Source organism: Daldinia decipiens (genome assembly GCF_022478715.1).
Source record: "Daldinia decipiens strain CBS 113046 unplaced genomic scaffold F4813scaffold_6, whole genome shotgun sequence".
Lineage (NCBI taxonomy): Eukaryota > Fungi > Ascomycota > Sordariomycetes > Xylariales > Hypoxylaceae > Daldinia > Daldinia decipiens.
The window spans coordinates 734,161-752,317 of NW_026054549.1; the positions used below are offsets into that span (position 1 = coordinate 734,161).

At 48.1% G+C, this 18,157-nt stretch overlaps 4 protein-coding genes across 4 annotated transcripts; 1 reads left to right on the forward strand and 3 right to left on the reverse strand.

Annotated features, from left to right (window-relative positions):
* Positions 1-131: 131 nt before the first annotated feature.
* On the reverse strand, positions 132-2,165 carry F4813DRAFT_350187 (uncharacterized protein). Its single transcript, XM_049242276.1, has 4 exons — positions 1,580-2,165; positions 1,480-1,523; positions 1,001-1,381; positions 132-770 (listed from the first exon to the last, which is right to left on the reverse strand). The coding sequence occupies exons 1-4, from the start codon at positions 1,626-1,628 to the stop codon at positions 285-287; spliced, it is 960 nt and encodes a 319-aa protein (XP_049102484.1). The 5' UTR covers positions 1,629-2,165; the 3' UTR covers positions 132-284.
* Positions 2,166-4,333: 2,168 nt separating this feature from the next.
* F4813DRAFT_296888 (uncharacterized protein) lies at positions 4,334-7,846 on the forward strand. The gene is made up of 3 exons (XM_049240697.1): positions 4,334-6,786; positions 6,842-7,254; positions 7,306-7,846. The coding sequence occupies exons 1-3, from the start codon at positions 4,751-4,753 to the stop codon at positions 7,569-7,571; spliced, it is 2,715 nt and encodes a 904-aa protein (XP_049102485.1). The 5' UTR covers positions 4,334-4,750; the 3' UTR covers positions 7,572-7,846.
* Positions 7,847-8,522: 676 nt separating this feature from the next.
* On the reverse strand, positions 8,523-11,314 carry F4813DRAFT_350194 (MBOAT-domain-containing protein). The gene is made up of 5 exons (XM_049242277.1): positions 10,891-11,314; positions 10,793-10,837; positions 10,608-10,707; positions 9,512-10,533; positions 8,523-9,434 (listed from the first exon to the last, which is right to left on the reverse strand). The coding sequence occupies exons 1-5, from the start codon at positions 10,910-10,912 to the stop codon at positions 8,959-8,961; spliced, it is 1,665 nt and encodes a 554-aa protein (XP_049102486.1). The 5' UTR covers positions 10,913-11,314; the 3' UTR covers positions 8,523-8,958.
* Positions 11,315-11,550: 236 nt separating this feature from the next.
* F4813DRAFT_350196 (uncharacterized protein) lies at positions 11,551-17,811 on the reverse strand. The gene is made up of 2 exons (XM_049242278.1): positions 14,298-17,811; positions 11,551-14,247 (listed from the first exon to the last, which is right to left on the reverse strand). Exons 1-2 carry the CDS (start codon positions 17,625-17,627, stop codon positions 11,704-11,706), a joined length of 5,874 nt encoding a protein of 1,957 aa, XP_049102487.1. The 5' UTR covers positions 17,628-17,811; the 3' UTR covers positions 11,551-11,703.
* Between the last annotated feature and the right edge of the window lie 346 nt (positions 17,812-18,157).

Sequence of the window (18,157 nt, forward strand, 5' to 3'; positions counted from 1 at the left end):
TGAATCTGGGATTAGAATCGAGAGTGATAACTTCGATATGGACTGAGTTTTAAGGATATTGTTTGGTATAGGTCATATCAACGATTTCTTTGTGACATAGAAAGCACCACGACATGAACGGAATAAGAGTGGGTGTTGCATGAATATTTATTTTATTATGATATCATTGCGATATTGCAAACTACCTAGCCATACTATTACTGCGTAAGAACCGGAACTTGAAATGGTTTGATATCTGTGTCATATTCATCAAACTACGTAACTACCTACCTATCTAACCATTGTCATATATTAACGGGGACCAAGGCATTCGTACTCTCCGTCAACAAGCCTAGGTTTCTGTACCATCCCACTGCGCCAGCAACTAGAACTATATAGTAAACTACGGTCCACATAACAGAAGGTCGATACGACTGCCCTCCCTCACCAATGACGATAGCAGGATAGACACGGCCCCAGACGCGAGGCAGACCCAAGCAATTACAAAAAGCGTGGACTACGAAAACGGCCATTAGGCTACCGGAGCGCAGGAACAGAAACGTGGCATAAGCACCAAATAATGTTGTGTAGCCGAGCTGCATCAAGGAACGCAAAAGCCCGAACGTCACAGGTACTTGCGGATGCGTGATGCGGAATTCATAGAAGTGATGTAGATGCGCGAGCCCGAAGACTAGTGGTGAGAGGAAGACGGTGGTAGTCACAGAGGTCTGCGCCGCGAGCATAAGCGGCACGGAGGCCGAGCGGAAGAGAGCTTCTTCTGTGAAAGGTCCCTGCGATTATTAGAATTTGCTTATTTGGAGCTTTCTAAATAATAAATATGTGATGACTGGGATATAATCAGAGTTGCACAGAGTGCTATTGTATTGTCCTCACTGACAGGTCTTGAGTCTGCTCAGAAACACGGACCAATGTTTCTCATCATGATGTAAGGGGATGTGGCTTGGCCAGCTAAGTATTGTATGTAGCCTTTGGATTGTATGAGACAAGATATCAAACTTACCGCTACAATGTTACGCCAGGTCGTCAACTCACCGAAGAGATCAGACAACGGCTGTAAAGATAACCAATCTCGCCATCCTCCATCGACAATGAGACGTTCGTACAATGGCCCGGCAAAGAGGATGGCGGTGAGCAGGAAGCACTTCGCCGTCTCTACGAGGCCAAGGGGCCAGTAACCTAGCGTATGCAGGGCCTCAGCTGTCGTAGCCCGACCCTGCGACGTTAAGATCACAAAGGTAATAGTAGAGCACGCGATGCAGGTCAGTGAGACCGAGGCTATCCGCGCGCGGATCACAGACGGCGCGTCCCGCGATAGAGTACGAGATGGTCTGGTAGTGGGTGAAAGGTAAAATGGCACCACGTAGATGAGCGTGTAGATTACCTAGCTACCAGTCAATGACTCGAGCGCTTCTTTTTCTGCCCGATGCCAAACGCTCGTGGGAGAGCTGCGTCTAGCTGCATGCATAGTTGGGGACTTACAAGTAGGAAGACCGCGGTTCCGGTGCTGATTGGTGGTGGTTTTGCTGGCGCGGCTAAGTTAGAGAGAGGTAGTCGGTAAAATGGATTGGGCAGTACTTACGCTGTTCCTTAGCGAAGTAACGGGTTATAAAACCTGGTATCGAAGGCATCTTAAACTGGATACTGGTTTTGTCCCAGTGTTTTACCTGTAACCTGTTCGGGGTGGCTAGAGTGATGTTTATGAGATCAATAAGAAGCTCAATAATAGATGACAAGAAAACGACACCGAGGTCTGCAAAGCTGACAAAGCTTTCGACTACTCTCGCTTGCTCTTTTGCTCTTTGATAGCTTTAACAATGTCTTAACCTAGACAAGTCCTCAAGCATAAAATGAGATTCCCGTGAACACAAGGATGAATGAATCGTCGGGTCGCATGAAGGATATGACCATGCTCGATCGGATTATGCCTTAGAGAGTGGCTATAAAGAGTGTGGCATGCAGGAGATTGACTCTGCCTTACCCCCTTGACCTAGTCGAATTCTCCGACTGCCGGACTGAAGAAAAACTTACGACAGCTCAAAGGTCCAAGTCAATGCAGAATTAATGCAGAACGACGACATAGTTCGTTGTAATATCCGACCTTCTGCAGGAAATGAAACGGAGACTGGACAAAGGCTTGTTTACCTTATGTCATGAGAAAATATACGGCTGGTTGAGCTGCTTTCTCGGCACCTGTTGGCGCTTCAACCTGCAGGAAGCGTCTTGTCGACCTACGAGATGGTAGTGTAAGCGCGAGCGGCTCTTCAACCCGTTAAGCCATGGGTTTCACGGGCTTGAAGCCAAGACAGACGCCGTGTCAAGGATGGCTGCAGGAGGTCCTTATATGGATGAGAGGGAAAGAATCTCTGAAAATCTACTGCATGTTCGACGTGTGCATACATATTTGTTTGACCCTCTGAGAAAAAATGGGCGCTGGTAAAAAAAAAAAAAAAAAAAAAGAAATTTCAATTCAGGTACGTACATATGTAACCTAGTGTAGGTACATCACATCACATATCTTAGGTACATTATACATAACCTAGCTCAATGGATTAATCAGGGGTCCCTAGTTGGCTAGCCCGAGCCCACTTATTAGCCCCGTTAATTCGTTTATACAGTATATATATAGCGTAGTATAGCACTGTTAGGCACGGTCTTTCAGGTGGAGCTCTCCTATGGGGACAAGACGTAATCCATAGGCAGGTACATAGATACATCGTGCTGGTGGCTTGCAAGGACGATTCGTGGCTCCAGTACCTAAAGCATACAGCTTTCGAATTAAAACGTCGCATCGCTGCTATCTCTTTCATTCGTTGCTTGAATTCTAGAATGGTCGGCAGATGACTGAATACTAAAATAACCCTTTTCGTCGACGAATGGACTATTAAAGGGAAAACACGAAATGCACGCGCTTATCAGCTATTTCGCGCCAGCCTTTCTTATAGGCGGGCTACGAAATGCAAAACACATGTACCTAAGTACTGACCTAATCGCACCAGTAAAATGGGGCTACATGGACAAATGAAAGGACTTGAACTGGAAGTTGGAATTATGGGGTTCTGCAGGTTCCGTTGCTAAGCCACGTTCTTCTTTCTTTCTGGCCCATGCTTCCACTGTTTCCTTTTTAGCATTAGACCTGAGCTGCTTAACCGTCGGAATTTTTAGTTGGGTCTTGATCTTTGGTTTTACTAGGATTACATCCCCAGACTAACCAGATCTCGGCCAATTGCACCTTGCTGTGGCCAACGTCTAATTTGCTATGTACACAATCTCTTCACCGATCTTTTGCCCTTGCTCAAGATTATTGACCTTAGCTGTTTCGTACCTAGGTACCTACGCTGCTATGTTGGTATGGTAACAAGTGTCTCTGTCGGGATGGTATGGCCACGATGCGACCAAGATGTCGAAGATGAATGAGAGAGAAAAGAAAACTTCCGTCTGGGCTGTCTGGATGGAGAGTATTATGGCGGGCGTCTTCTGAGACAGATGCTAACTTCTTGGTTAGGTTTTAGTGACGAATGGCTGGTTGACGGATTGCAGATGATGGGTTGTAGTCCCCGGCCTCCGCAGTAGCCCTTCAGACTGCAACTGTGGTAGGCTTTGTCGACCGCCTTTGTCCACAATTCTTTTTAACCTCATTTCAACCTACATCCAGACGTGCATACATACGTACTGTACTACCATGTATGTATGTATATATGTACAAAAATGCTGCAGGCGGATGGATCCTACAAAGAAGCAACAGAGACCATAGTGGCCTTAGCGCTAGCTAGGTATCGTCTTTCTGGTAGTATCTTGTTATCATTTTCTATCGCAAGGACGGAATCTCAAGATGTACATACACATGGTGTACGAGGTGAGATGTCAAGCGATGCGGTACATGTGCGACTCCTTGTCCATGTCAGCCTTTTCTCCTAGGCCGGTTTTGGTACTAGGGTTCCGTGAAGCTTCTCCTTGGTCTTAGTCTTCTCCAGCGCTCCCCCTTCGGCTTCTATGCCCGCGCTGGCTCGATGGAACCCTGGACGCTCCCTTTCGGCTGCATTGCATAGCTTGCTGGGTAATATGCAGCCGCCTTTAGATAGATGACTCCAGCCGCTAGCCAATCGATCTCGACTCGGCACTCCGGGGCACCTTTCAAGAAATAATACCTCTCCTTGCCCGTCTTCTGACAGCTTCGCTGCTTTTTGCCATCCCGATCTCGTTTCTTCCCCGCGGATGCGTGTGTGTGTGTGGTCTGTATGTAGTGTAGGAATTATCTTTTGGGCCTCTCTTTGACGACCCGTCCCACTCCTTTCTATTATTATTTCTCTAAAGATCCAAACTAAAGCTTGTCTATGTGACGCTTGTCCATAACGTCCCTGTCTGGATTTTCTGTTACGCTATTTTCATAGCGATATAATATTTCTACGAACTTCACGTCTTTCTTTGACATCCTCGGCTACTCGTTAGTCCTTCGGTTTTCGTTATATTTTATTTATTAATGTTCTACACTACTCGCCCGTCATTAACCACGATCTCCGTACCGCTCGGAAAATACACTCGCTATTACAATCGCTTACATATAGTATACGCTACTCGAAACGAAGCTCTACGTCGAAATATACGTCGCCTGTTCCCGGATCTGCATATAGCATCGCCGTTTACGTAAATCGTTATGGCCTTTGTCGAAACACTCTTATAGCTGCTGGCCTTAGGTAACTTTTGATTTCCCGCGACTATTTCCCGCATCATCGGGCCACGCCCGTAGTTGAGGATGTCTTCGACTTCGTCATCGTCAACCCAGTTGCCGAGGACGCCGTTGCACGAGAGGTCGGATTCGGAAAACAACAAATTGCAAATTCGCATGGTCCCTTATTCACCACCTAGGCCTCTCGATGAAGGAGATAGCAGCAGGTTGTCTCACGCAGACGAACAAGTTGAGGAAGAAGAAGATGATGATGATGATGTTCAGAGCACAACCGACTCGGCAACTGTCGCAACACCAAGAACGCCAAAAGCCACGATCCATAGGAGGCAAGGCCATGGCGCCGACTCATCACGTTCGCCATCATTTTCGACACCTATTTCACCATTAGCTGGGATCATGGGTAGCGAGGTTTCAGGGTCGAAACTCGCTTCTGGCTCAAGTGGTGTTGAATACACTGCCCCACAAACCCCTGTCATTAATAGGCCATCATATGGAAGCAATATCAGGCGTAGTAATCCCCAATCGCAGCCATCACCATCGCGCCACGATGACGGACCTTCGCGGCCACGGAGAGGAACCGTATCTAGACGAGAAAATTACATTAGCGTACACTCAGACAAGACCTTTTCAATCGTACTCAAGTCAACGAACCCGAACTCACGCCGTTCAGACAGGTCGGGGTCGATTGTAAAATCGCTTCCGCTCTCTAACGTCTCTACCAACGTCTCCACTATCAGCTCGCATGAAGAAAGTTCCTTTGACGCATCTACCGAAGATCATCACGGATCTCCATTGAGCTCTGTGCTCGAGCGCAGCATCTCGCCTAATACATCAGGCTCCCCCTCCACAATCACAGCGTTACCAGAAGAATTGGTCCAACCTTCGCCCTGGAATTACCGCATGGTTGGTGGCTTGCGTAAAGTTCCAATTACCCCCGATCCCAAAGGCAAGGGTAAGCAGAGAGAACTTTCGGAATCTCCTTTACCACCATTGCCGGTAACGACCACCCCATCGCCGGAACCTTCATCTCCGCTCGTGACGAAGCAATCATTTAATTCCGAACAATCCGCATCGACGATCGAAGAGACTACGAACTACAAAGTCGTAGGTCGCAGTTCTCCGCCGCTACCAGACACGGCAAGCATTGAAGTGCCGTCTTCATCCAGCAGTGCGAACTACAAACTTCTCGGGCAATCATCCCCGGCCCGGACTCTTGCCTCGACCGTTGGCCCTGCAATCGCTGATACTCCAGGAAGCAAAAACTATATCGTATACGACGCCTCATCATTATCATCCTCGAGTACTCCTTTCCGTGGACACCGTTACCATCGTTCCGACGACAGTTCCCAACGTAAAGTACGCGAGAGGTATTCGCAAGAAAGCCTCCTCGTGCCTCCGCTTAGACCGCACAAGCGATCATCATCTGAAAGCATCGGCTATAACAAGCAGCAGTCGGGAGAAAATCTTCGAGGCCGAGCAAGCTCGTTCTCGTCTCTTTCGAGTATAGTTAGCCAGGATACCGGGTCCCTTTTCACTGGTTCCACCCCGAACGTCGTTCTTTTACACCACACGCCTTCCGCCTCGTCTATCCCGCAACCTACAAGAGCAGAATCGTCGAGTACGGCACAGCAAAGAGCACATATGGATACGCATCAATGGAGCTCACAGCTCTCGACTGTAATATCTGAATACGAAGGCAGCGATCCTGGCTCTCGTGGGGCTTCTGCCGGTTCTATGGCGAACCGAGTCAGCAGTCTTCTCGGAAGCAGGGACAGCAGGCACATACGCAGTATTTCGTCGTCGTTGGTTCTAGATAACTTGGAAACCCGATTGTCGCATTCGAGGTCGCATTCCCAAAGCGATTCCTTGGATCGCCCGGGGGCTGTTTATTCAAGGGGAAGAGAACTGCCTATTTCTTCGGCTCGTATGATTCGAGATCACGATGAGCACGGTGACGGATTAGCAGATCTTCAGCATCTTCAACACAGATCGTCCCGGACTCGCCTCGGCTTCTCCAGACAAGCTTCAGATAGAAGTCTCCGCTCCAGCGCGAGCTCGCGTGCCGGAAGCTTAGTGGCCTCCTCTTTCCCATCTTGGGCAAGGTAAGATATTCAAGTAAAATACTAAAAATACTGCAGTCCCTAATAATTATTCCAGACTCTACTACAGTAGTCCAGACAGACGTTGGCTCGCGCCGCTTTCTAGATCGCCTTCCGAAGTTAGCGATTCCGCACGGAGTCCCTGGGTAGGTAGTGGGTCGCCATCTCATAACCAGTACGCCCAGCCTATTTACAACCCACGTCGTCGACCGAGGGATGTATCAGATCCTCGGAGCTACCAATCAGAAGATTCGATGGAGATCGCACCGGTTTCTGAAGCCGGCGGCGTACAACGAGCTCCTAAGAAGAAGTCCTCAAGCCTATGGTCGCCACATCTTCGCCAGGATACCCGCGCCAGTAATTTTAGCATGTGGAATACGCCCTCCATCACCTGGTCTGCCGACAGCGGCATGTTTGGGAAGCGCAATCTCCAAGTAGCTCTCTTCGTAATGGGGTTTCTATTTCCCTTTGGTAAGTAAATTTTAGATGGGTGGGTTTTGCAATTGCTAACGAGGATAACAGCTTGGATGATCGCAGCTTTCTTGCCACTCCCCCCAAAGCCAACGCTCGCCATGGAAGAAAGTGCTTATAGTACAACTCAGTTTTCTACTTCAAACCATGTGGAACCTCCCCAAGGACGAATCATTCTTAACGACGATGCCCGATACCAGAGTGCGCGATGGTGGAGAAACATAAATCGTTTCTTAGCCGTCGCGGGACTCATAATTGTCGGCGCGGTTATCGCTCTCGTCGTGGTGGGCGTTCGGGAAAAATGGGGCCGATCATGACGACGACTCCTACGCGCTCAATTCATAACCTACAACCCCGATATCTTTCTCTATTTTTATCCTCGAAACGACGAACTATGATCCCTTTTTACGTAATATGTAATCACGATCTCACGAGCCATGCGGCTGCACAAAACTACCAACCATAAATGATTCCGACATCATCATTCTCACCACCTTTTTATATTCTCCGCCACCACATGTTCGTTCGTCTTCACGCTTTCTTCACGCTTTTTTCAATTTTACGAATTTTGTATACCTTACGATGAACTCTTAACGATATTTCCCTTCGATCGAAAAACACCCCCTTTTTTATATTTTAACTTGTACTTTTTGTAGAAAATTTTAGACGGGAGCAAACGGGACATGATACCCTCGAACCAAAATGTTTGCTTTGGAGTCGGGTCGTACGGAGTGTCTGGAGAACGAGACAGCCTCCTCTGGTACGCGTTGTTTTGTTGCTTTCTTGTTGGCGTGGTTGCTTGGCCGTTTGGCTAGCTAGCTACTGAGGTAGTTTTGGGGTTGGGAGTTGGCACGAGGGGTGAGGGAAATGAGGGTTTTACTTCTTGCTGAGGGAGGCGTTTGCCATGGTATGATACGAGGCGAGGAGGAAGACGAAGTTACAACGGTCTGCGGAATGGAGGAGGAGGAGCAAGATTCGCAGATGAATTGGGTTACGTTACGTTACGTTACGTTCGTGCCGGGTATCTACAAATATCCGAGCATTTCGAGTAGGGAAGGGAAGGGAAGGAAACTCACTAGGCACTGAAAAGTTCAGATTCGATGCCGTTACGGATATCTGCGTAATAATGTCTTTCACGCCTGGTTTTATTTTTAAAGCTAGATTGTTGTAGACGGAGACGTACGAAATCACGCCTGCGATGACAAGATCTTACGAATTGAAAAGTCAATTTTGAAAACTAAATCACTCTTCTGCCTATGCTTTTGAAATTGTGATTAAGTCGCTGTGAATTCATGTATAACTATATAACTATTGTATATATAACTGAGGTGATGGTAAATTACTGGTATTGCATTATGTATAAATGTCTCTATACCTCCCTCTTTCTCATGTTCAACTGTAGGCTTTCGCTAAAGGTATTACTGATGCTCTTGTCTCGTTCTATATCATCTCGTTGCATTCTTTCATCCGTTGGGTGACATACTTTCATATTAGCTGATCATTAGTATGCCGGCCTGCTTCCGGACTCCTTAGTATGTATGTAGAAAACAAGGATTATAGACCGCCAAATGTTGGTCATGCCACTTGAATTCCACTCTTACCAGTACCATGGTTGATATCTCCATTAGCCTCGAACCCACTCCACACCTAACCATTGATCGATCTCGGCATTAAATTTCTCGGGGGGTCGACCGTAAGAATAAGTCATAATTCCTTTTCCCCCTCGCGATTCCCGTTCTGACCCGTCTTCCTATCAACATCCTTCCTCACCCTCTCTACCTCCTCCCGCAATTCCTGCAACGCCTCATCAATATCCTTACCCGGATCCGCACTAAGTCCCAGTACTGGGCCGGCTGAACTATCTCTGCTTGTGGAGCGGGACGTCTTATCGCTGCTGGTGCCGCGGCCACGTGTGCGTTCCTCCAGCATTCGACGAAGCTGAGATTTAGCCGGAGATGCGAAGAATGCTAAGCTAGTGCCCGTGGTGATTATTGCGTAGAAGTACACGCGGCCCCAGGCGCGGAGGGAGTCGTCTAGGCGTAGGATGATGAAGGGGGACACTGCAAACGAGAAGGTTGTTTGCGTCGCTATCCACGACACTATGTCGTAGTATTTTTTGCTGGGAAGTGGCTTCTGCGTGGCCGGGTCAAGGAAGAAAGGTCGTAGGTGGCGGCGATAGTCTGAAAGGCTTCATTAGTCGAGTATCGCAGAGAGAATAGGAGTGGGAGATCAAGTTAAGAGTAAAAATGTGACGTACTCTTTGCGGCTGTTTGGATGAAGCTAGCAAGGACAAATGAGAGGTAGTACCCGGGGTAGAAACCATGCCAGAACGCACTGGTCACAAAAGTGGCCATGCTGGCGCGGAAGCCTGGTTTCTTATTTCGCGGTGTCACGCGGAGATAGATGTAGTAACGCAGCCACTTGTTAGTGTTCATATTCCAGTTCTCAAGGTAGGCGCGGCTGTTTTGTGCCAACTCCACACCCCACGGGTTGATATTCTGTAGTCGATTCCATGAGACCTTGCCCGTTACAGGATCTACACCATTAAACCCCAGGCCGGACAGAATACACGAACCCTCTGCTAGGGACCACACGCCGTAGTACTTACACCGGGCGGTGAAGCCTACCATATGCATAATCAAAACACGGCGTAGGAAGCCTGCTGCAGGAGAGCGGTCGTTGAGAAGGGCTTCAGGGCTGTACCACTTGCTCAAGTTCAAGAAGACCCAAATCCACCCGAGACCGCTCGCTAATTTCAACATGGCGGGCGTACCACTTCTTGGAATCTTGCGCTTCTTCCTGGTGGGTGGCTTCTTGGCGGGGTCGATAGTGGCCGGGACATCAAACATAGAACAGTCGATCCAGGCGTGGTACTCGTTGTAATCGAAGGCCGGACCAGTCAAAAGGCCCGGGAAGAACAGCACATATCCGGCATAGTCCAATAGGCTTGGAAGCTTGACTATTCTTCTGCTCTTCTGAAAGTCGCTGAGCTGGTCCTCGGGTAGGGTGCCGTCTGCTACGTTCCAAGCGAAAGCAGATAATTTCATAACAAGTACCATTTGTGCACCGGTAATGTCAACTCCAGAAGGGTTACTATTGAACTGGCGACTGAGTTGGTTTACAGCCATGTGGCCCATGAGGAACACGAAGGCCATCCATGGCATATAGGCGGACGTTCGTAAGTAGTAGGTGAGGCCATATGTGACGGCGGATGAGATGAAGAGGGTTCGAACGCCGACCCATAGCGAGAATAAGCCTACGAGGTAGAACAGCCCTCCGCTATTCACTAATAAGCAACTGGTCTCTTGATGACTCTCTTACGAGGTAGCGCACGATCGGGGAAGTATTCGTACCCTATATTGAATAGATTCTTGTATTCGGGGCGAGCATCTGGCACTCGCTTCAAGAGGCCAGCAAGCGGGTAGGAGGCGAGGAGGGAGAATATGAGTTTGACTATATAGGTATTCAGCAATCTTAGCAACCTGTGAATAGCAGATAGACATCGAGTCGGACATCGAGTCGGGTGGATGTAACCTACGCTCATCAGGAGAAGCCCCTACCACTCCAGACAACCACTCGAACGCTACATAAAGTCAGCGTAACTGATCTTCCAAGAGCAACAACACCTAGTCATACGTATATTAATGTAAGGAAGCATCCTGTATGTACGCAATCTGTCTATCTCGATAATTGATCATAACTCCAGGATATCGAGTACCGGGGGGGAGGGTGGAAGAGGGGAAGTCCCAGGTAGTCTTGAATAACAGAGGACAGGTACAGGTAGGAATAGAGTCGGAATTGGGAACGAGAAGTAAACTATGCTACGTGCGTAACGGCTACAAACATAATGCTGCAGTCTGCAGACCTCTAATAAACTCAGCTTAAGTGCCGGACGAGTGAAGTTAAAAAGAGAGTCCCACAACCATAACCGGACACTTGGAAAATACAAGGTTTTGAATGGGTCGCAGATCTGCGGTTTTGCAGGTTGCGAGTTTGGAGTTTGGAGTTTGGAGTTTGGAAGCTTTGCTAATGCTAAGAAAGCTAAGAAAGCTAAGAACCCTGAAAATGTTTAGGTGGAGGAAGGTGGAAGGTGGACAGCGTGGTGATGTCACCCGCCAAAATCACATGAGTGGGTCCCCTCGGCCATGTGCCAGTTGGCGTTGGTGCATGTGCTAGCTTCACTGGTTGTACATAGCTATTCTCAGCTTTGACTTATGTAAGTGGACAATTATACGACCCAATAGGTCGAATGTTGCTGATTCTTTAGTAACCCTTTTTTAATCCTAAGAGAATTAGTTCTCATTTATATTATTCATATTTATATCTAGGTTGTCAGCTAGGCAGCAATATCGTTATAACGTTGCTCCTGGCCTACATATAAACATCATCAAGCTGAGGCGTAGGTCTTTAATACATAGTAATCTTCACTCATAAGTCATACCCATGTCTTCAACTCCTACCTGCAAGCCACACCCCTCCCTTTAAATTCTCTGCAATACTCTCTCTTAACCACCCCTCTCCGTTCCAACTGAGTTCTTTCTTCTCGTTACTGTTATTTTTTACCTTGTCTTCCTTCGCTCTCTCTTCAGCTTGTGTTCTCCTAGCTCTCCATTCGAACCACTCAAATAGCCCCTTTAAACCCAGTAGGTCATCTCTGTTCCCGCTAGAGATCACGTCCTCTAGAACTAGGCGGGCGTCAACTGCGGTGGTAGCACTATTGCTCACGTCGGGACCACCCACGCCGCGGTCGAGCACGATGCCGCGTTCCGCGTGCGTGAGTTGTCGTAACCCCGGCACTGTGTCGAATAACCATTCGAGAGGTTGAGACGCCGCGTCTGTAGATAGAGGGCCGCCAAGCCCTCCTTGGTGTCCGAGCGCGAGCATAGTCGTTGCAAACGGACTGTCACTAACGGGCCGCCTACGGAGGTATAGCGCCTGTGAACACTTGAATGCTTCGGCGTATTCTGGGTGCGCCTCGAAGTTTAGATCGAGGTTCCAGAAGTCGGGTGATATGGTCCTGACCCTTTGCACATCGCTGAGCGGAGGTAGCAAGCATGGTGTCATGCGCACTTCTTCCTCCGTCGAATTCTCCAGACGGATGGCAATTGGAACACCGACAGGCGCGTTCGTGGAAACATCCTTTGTGACAAGGCACCTGGGATCGGTAGCTAATACCCAGAGATGTCGGAACGCTTGTAGATGGCTCTTGTTATCTTGCACCGAATCCGGGAAGACGGGATAGAATGCAACAAGCAACGAAGCGATGGCTAAGTTTGACGTGTTAAAAGTCTGTGTACCACAGCCAAGTGATAGCGCACCCATAGCCATATGTGTAGCCATGTGTGAACCATAGGTTGTATCTGGGTCGTTGCGACCATGGAGCGAGCGTAAGTAACGAAGGACTTCTAAGTCGCATGTGCCGGCCATAACAGTTGCACATGAGAGCCCAACTATGTCGAGACACATGCGTGCCGTTACCTGCACAGTTCTTTCGTCGAAGTTGGCTTTCGGGCTGGGATGACGGCATTGGCTATAGTATCTGCGAATGTAGGAGAGTAGAAGGTCGCGGACTTTCAGATTTCCCGACCCAGCAAACCGCAGCGCTATGGAGAAGCAAAGGCCAGCTAATATTGTGAGGAATGGTAAGTGTGTCGAGTTAAGCGGTCCGCGGGATGGATGATCTGAGGGGTATTGGGGTGGCTGTAATCTGGAATGGTATTGTCGTGGAATGTTCTTACGAACCCAATCCTGTGTCGGCTCGATTTCTGACCAGAGGATAAGGTGTTTAGCAACCGTACGCAGTAATAGAATGTCGGGGCGGATATAATCAAACTGTAAGGATGCGTCAGGGACGTCAATCTTCCTAGCTACTATATGGTCTTCTGACTTCATATAAATGAGCGCGATGGATACGACGGCAGCGGCAGTAGATCTATCCAAAATGTGCACATTCTCGGCCTTCTTCGTAGCTGAAGCTAGAGTTAACAATTTTTCGGTGATGCGCATGTCATGGAGACCTTTTAAGTCTGTCCCTTTTCCTAAGTTAATAAAACCGAGGGCGAAACCTGCAGCTAGCCTGTAGCATTCAGTACGTAACGGTTCTTCATCATCTTCCGATTCAATGTGTTCAATTTCGGACATCATGATTTCGCTCATGCGCCGGTGTTGGCTATTGCAATAAAGCAAGCCGATCCCCATGATTCCCGTTGTTTGCGTTAGAGGAGATAGATTCAACTCAGCAGCCCCCCGTGGGAGCATCCTCGTAACGTGGACGGACAATAGACGGGTGATGAGGGAGTCCATGGTTCCAATATAAGATGCGGCTAAACCCAAGAGTAAGCCTATAGACGTCATGGTATGCTTTGGCGTTAGATATTTGAAAGCAACCCATTTAGCTACACCTTTAAGATGCCCATTAAGACCTAATGCCAAAAGAAACCCGGCGTGCCTGTTACTTAGATCATTGCCGGGCTTGTTGTACAGAATCCATGAAGTGTCTATCCCCTTTGCCTGACGAGAGATGGATAGCCCGCCAGCAACACCAGAATGGAAGAAAGCCCACGCGATTCTCTCTTCTGTAAAGAGCGACTTATCTACACCTACCGTCACATTATTCGGCTGAACAGTGCAATTCAGAACAAAGCCATTGATGTGGAACTTCTGAGTTAGGAGAGGGAAGCGAAGTCCATAATTCATTAGACCACGGCCAGCTGGTATGGACAAAGTATTATTTGCGAGCCTCGTTACCATATCCTTTTGCTGCTCGAGATAGTAAGCTTCCGTCCATTCGGGTAGCGGATCTAGACGCATGATTCGCGGTTTTGTTGTGTTTAGCATCGATTTAGTTTCGTCAAGGCGTCGGTCATCCTTGAAAATAGCACGAATCACTGCCTGCTTATCGCTCTCTGCGATATCATCTGATGGGGCATCACTAAAATCCATAACGTTCTGGCAGAGAGAATTGAAATCCCACGAAGCAACATGAGTTGGTGCCTAAAAAATGTCAATATAATAAATCGCGGTAACTGATCAGAAAGACTCACAAGAACGCTAGTTGAACGGATGTGAAGGTTATTCGACTGCGTTAGCACTGAGCCGACGTCGCCTCTATTGACTAAATCAAGCATCCCCTTAGACCACTTTGACGGAGGAGCCGGTTGGCATTGAGCGATTGCATCTTGGAGGGGGACAAGGACGTGTTCTGGTAATGACTCCAAAATCGTTGGGGTGATACCGCTTTGGTGCATAGCTTCGACGAAATCCGCCGGTGATCTCCTTCGAAGAGAGAGGGTCTTAAAGAGATCTTCAAACATTTTCGTACGAGGGATTACCGAGTAAACCATGGTCGATCTTATCGGCGGCACGAACGCTGACGGGTTTGGTTGCGGTGATAAATTCGTTCGGATCCAGTCAGAAACGTTCCAGTAGGCTGGCTCTGGGGGTTTAAGTGATACAGAAATGCCCATAGACCCTGGCTGTTGCTCGGGCCAGTCCAGGGGCATTTCGAGTTCATAAGCATTTATCCATTCAAACCACTTCAAGCAACGAGCAACTTGGAGTAACACAGCTCGTAGGTTAATCGAGCCTGGGGATAGTAAGTGGCGAGATACAATGTCAAGTTTTTGTTCCTCTAGCAAAAGATGTAACGCAAGAAATATATCTTGAGCATACCGTGTCCTACTTAAGTAGTCATGACTAGCGGACGTTGGAAGATATCCGTCTGGACCGCAAGCAGCATCTCCGTTGCTGGAGGACAAATACGCCAAAGTATACTTTGTATGCGCAGAGAGAAAATCCGTGCTATTTCGCTCGGAGCTGGGTCGAAATATCGGTGGGGAAGAATCGTCTTCTTCCATCATCCACTGCCATGCTTTATTCTCGATCCAGGACGGATGTGTCAACGATCCGGGTGTTTCGTACCCGTTCATCGCGTCCCAGTCGCCGAGATCGATCTGTGCTCCGCTACTTGACCTTAAGTAGCCTCTAGATCTTCTCCGTGGTGTATTATCAGCTGGTAACGTAGCCTCGTCGAAATCAAGCGCAAGAAATATAGAAAAGATTTGAATAACAACAGCCGACCATTCAATATCGGTAACCTCGGTGTCTTGTTGCCGAAGCCATGCAATAATCTCCCACCAGTTGGAAACTAATCGTTCACCGAAAGAGGTTGGAAGAGCTGTTCGCAGGGCCTTCAAGACTTTCGAAACTCGCGGAGATGTGGGTTGGAGTTGAATACGTATTTGGTGATACTGTTGGGTATCTTCGTCTAGAAGGTCTACGACACCACGTAGTTTAGGGTGTCGTAGACTGGCAATCTCTCCGATCGCGGGAGTTACAGCTCTACTAATGCCAACATCCCGGTTGACAAGACTACCGTGGTAATCAAGACTGCGTAAATTTGCAAGTGATAGCTTCGACGGGAGGTTCACGGACGTCATCTGCGTCCATGGCGCTTGAATACTAAGCTCACGCTGACCTTCAGTAGATTGTGATAATACGAGGATCATTGAAAGCTTGCCGTCGACGATTTTGCACGAGTCTATGACATTTTGAGCCTTCCTAAGTTGTCCGAAAGTTACGACCGTTTTATCGGGTCCGGGGGGGGACACCGAATTAGAGCTGCTTGATTGTAGGTGAAGTGTTAGAAGTTGTAAGCGTTTCTCCATCGGGTCTTGAATCCCGACTAAGACTTGCTGGCGATTGTGGTCATCATCTATGGATCCTGGACCAACAAGACAGAATACTTTACATTGTGTTCTGGCCGGTTGTTTGGAGAGCGAGTACCGGACATTGCTATTGTCGATGGGAATGCTGTGTATCTTTGTAAACAGTATCTCCTGAGTAAGACCATCAAATTCATGATCATCTATACCCATGCTATGGAAGCCCTCGAAATCTCCACCTGCGCGTAGCTCCTCTAGTAAACTATCAACTGGTGCCTCTAGGAGGATATTCACCCCGTGGTTGGTAGTCCCGGTGAAACTCGGACCAGCAAATACGCCGCTAGCTCGACCTCGATGACTACCATGCGAAGTATCCCTTCTCGTATTGGGATGGTTAGAAGCTTGGGCCTGGTCGGAAAATGCTGTTCTATCCTGCGAAGCAGAGAGATCAGCTCTGGCAAGCATAGAGCTCACACGGCGAGAAGTGCGACGGGTCACGCCAGATTCCTTTTCTATACCCAGTGATGATTCAAGGTTCTGTAGATTCTTATCATTTCTCTCGATTCTCTCACTCTTACGCGACCGTTTTCCAGGTAAGGGAGCACCAAAACTCTCTCTAAAGGTTGGGTGCAGCGGTGTCGTGGCGCCGCTAGGTAAACCTGGTTGCATCGAGCTGCGTCGCCTGTCCGCCTTCGTTTTTGTGGGTTTTCGCCCGTTTATGAAGGGGTCTTCATTGGAGATATATGTGAGCTTCCAAACGGTGTACATGCAAGTCTCTTTGTTAACCGTCACTGCAAGGACCAATTTCCCTTTGCCTTTCTTATAGGTTTGGTGATGTGATACCTCTTCAATGTGAACTATCTCCTCTGCCCTATCAAGAAAATTGGGTGACTTTTCAGAGCCTGGACGGTTCTTGGGCTTAGTAGATTTATCTGTCTGCGTAACAACTAACCCAAGTTCTAGCATGGGGTCGGTGAGGGCAACTAGGCGTGGCCACTGGGAATCGGTTCTCGCTTCTGGGATGTCCCATAGGTTGTCAAGGTTGGCGTTCAACCTGAGAGGAAGTGCCTTGGGCTTGCCAAGAGTCTCGGTGGTGAAGGTACTCAGCTGAGAGGATCTTATAGACGCCGGGGAGAGTTGATTTGAGATAAATGAATTATGTGGAACTCGGGGAAATTTAAGACTCGCAGCTAGGTTAGTATCAGTTCGTTGCCTCCGTTGGATTATAACGCCCTGAGGAGCTGCGCAGGCGGATTCGACTTCAAAAGGCATATGTACTACATGACTAGTACCATCGAGGAAATAGACGTGAGCTTGGGTCTTAAGGAAGACGACCAAAGCTTTGGACAATGCTCGTTCATTTTTATTGGTGTTGGTGTCGGACTGAAAACGAACCCGCTTCTCCCCTGGCTTCTCATCTTGAGTGTCTTCTGTGAGTTCCGAATTTGGGAAATATGTTAAAAGAGCCTGGATAATAGGCTCATTTTCCAATTTGAAGCCAAAACACTTCCGAAAAATGCAACCCCTCGACCATACGACGGCATCTTTAGTAACTAAAAGCTCGTCCTCTCCTTCATCGTTGCCGTTATGGTTCACAGTGATGCTCCAATCGTATGAGGAAGGAGATGGATTTTCCGGCAAGAGTTGCTCTTGTATGGCATATTGAAGTGCTGTAGGCTCATGTAGCCCGAGCGATGTCACCGAAGCCATATTAAGCGTGTTAAATCCATTGAAGACAAATTAGAGTGTCTTGGTCTTCCTTGTTGAGAAGCCAAGCAGGGGAGGTGATTGGGTGAATTCGAGCCTATTCCCTGTCGACTAAAATTTTATAAGTTGTATGAGTTTTATGAGAGGTGCTTTCTCTGGGATTAGGATTAATTCATAAGAATCCGAGAAGCGCGCTACGAAAGGGAAGTACACGCGACGAGGCTAGGTTAGGTACTTGCAGTCAGTGTAATTGGAGATTTGGGGCTGAATTTTTGGAGGGGTTGAGGGAACAATAGTGATTGGCTAAGAAGTTTTAGCGGATCTTTTTAGGTATTGCGGGTACCGACGCGAAGGCTGCATTTCTATTTCGTACAATTTGATCTTGGAGCTTGTTGAGCTTGCCCCCAGGGCCCCCAGCTGCCAGCTGACGTAGCTTTCCTAGGTAGCTTCATCTTACCTAATACATTTCCCCCAATGACTGCTTGCTACGTAAGGTACCTAGGACAAAGTACCTACATAAACCAATCTATCGG

What these genes read in the sequence shown, in the direction of transcription:
- F4813DRAFT_350187 (XM_049242276.1), bottom strand. Translation starts at nt 1,628, where the DNA reads ATGCCTTCGATACCAGGTTTTATAACCCGTTACTTCGCTAAGGAACAG. An exon ending in GAACCGCGGTCTTCCTACTT is followed by an intron (nt 1,382 to 1,479) that starts GTAAGTCCCCAA and finishes ACTGGTAGCTAG; the next exon opens with GTAATCTACACGCTCATCTA. An exon ending in CCTGGCGTAACATTGTAGCG is followed by an intron (nt 771 to 1,000) that starts GTAAGTTTGATA and finishes TAATAATCGCAG; the next exon opens with GGACCTTTCACAGAAGAAGC.
- F4813DRAFT_296888 (XM_049240697.1), top strand. Translation starts at nt 4,751, where the DNA reads ATGTCTTCGACTTCGTCATCGTCAACCCAGTTGCCGAGGACGCCGTTG. An exon ending in TCTTTCCCATCTTGGGCAAG is followed by an intron (nt 6,787 to 6,841) that starts GTAAGATATTCA and finishes TAATTATTCCAG; the next exon opens with ACTCTACTACAGTAGTCCAG. An exon ending in GGGGTTTCTATTTCCCTTTG is followed by an intron (nt 7,255 to 7,305) that starts GTAAGTAAATTT and finishes CGAGGATAACAG; the next exon opens with CTTGGATGATCGCAGCTTTC.
- F4813DRAFT_350196 (XM_049242278.1), bottom strand. Translation starts at nt 17,627, where the DNA reads ATGGCTTCGGTGACATCGCTCGGGCTACATGAGCCTACAGCACTTCAA. An exon ending in TCCGTTCAACTAGCGTTCTT is followed by an intron (nt 14,248 to 14,297) that starts GTGAGTCTTTCT and finishes GACATTTTTTAG; the next exon opens with GCACCAACTCATGTTGCTTC.
- F4813DRAFT_350194 (XM_049242277.1), bottom strand. Translation starts at nt 10,912, where the DNA reads ATGCTTCCTTACATTAATATAC. An exon ending in GCTTCCTTACATTAATATAC is followed by an intron (nt 10,838 to 10,890) that starts GTATGACTAGGT and finishes GACTTTATGTAG; the next exon opens with CGTTCGAGTGGTTGTCTGGA. An exon ending in AAGAATCTATTCAATATAGG is followed by an intron (nt 10,534 to 10,607) that starts GTACGAATACTT and finishes ATTAGTGAATAG; the next exon opens with CGGAGGGCTGTTCTACCTCG.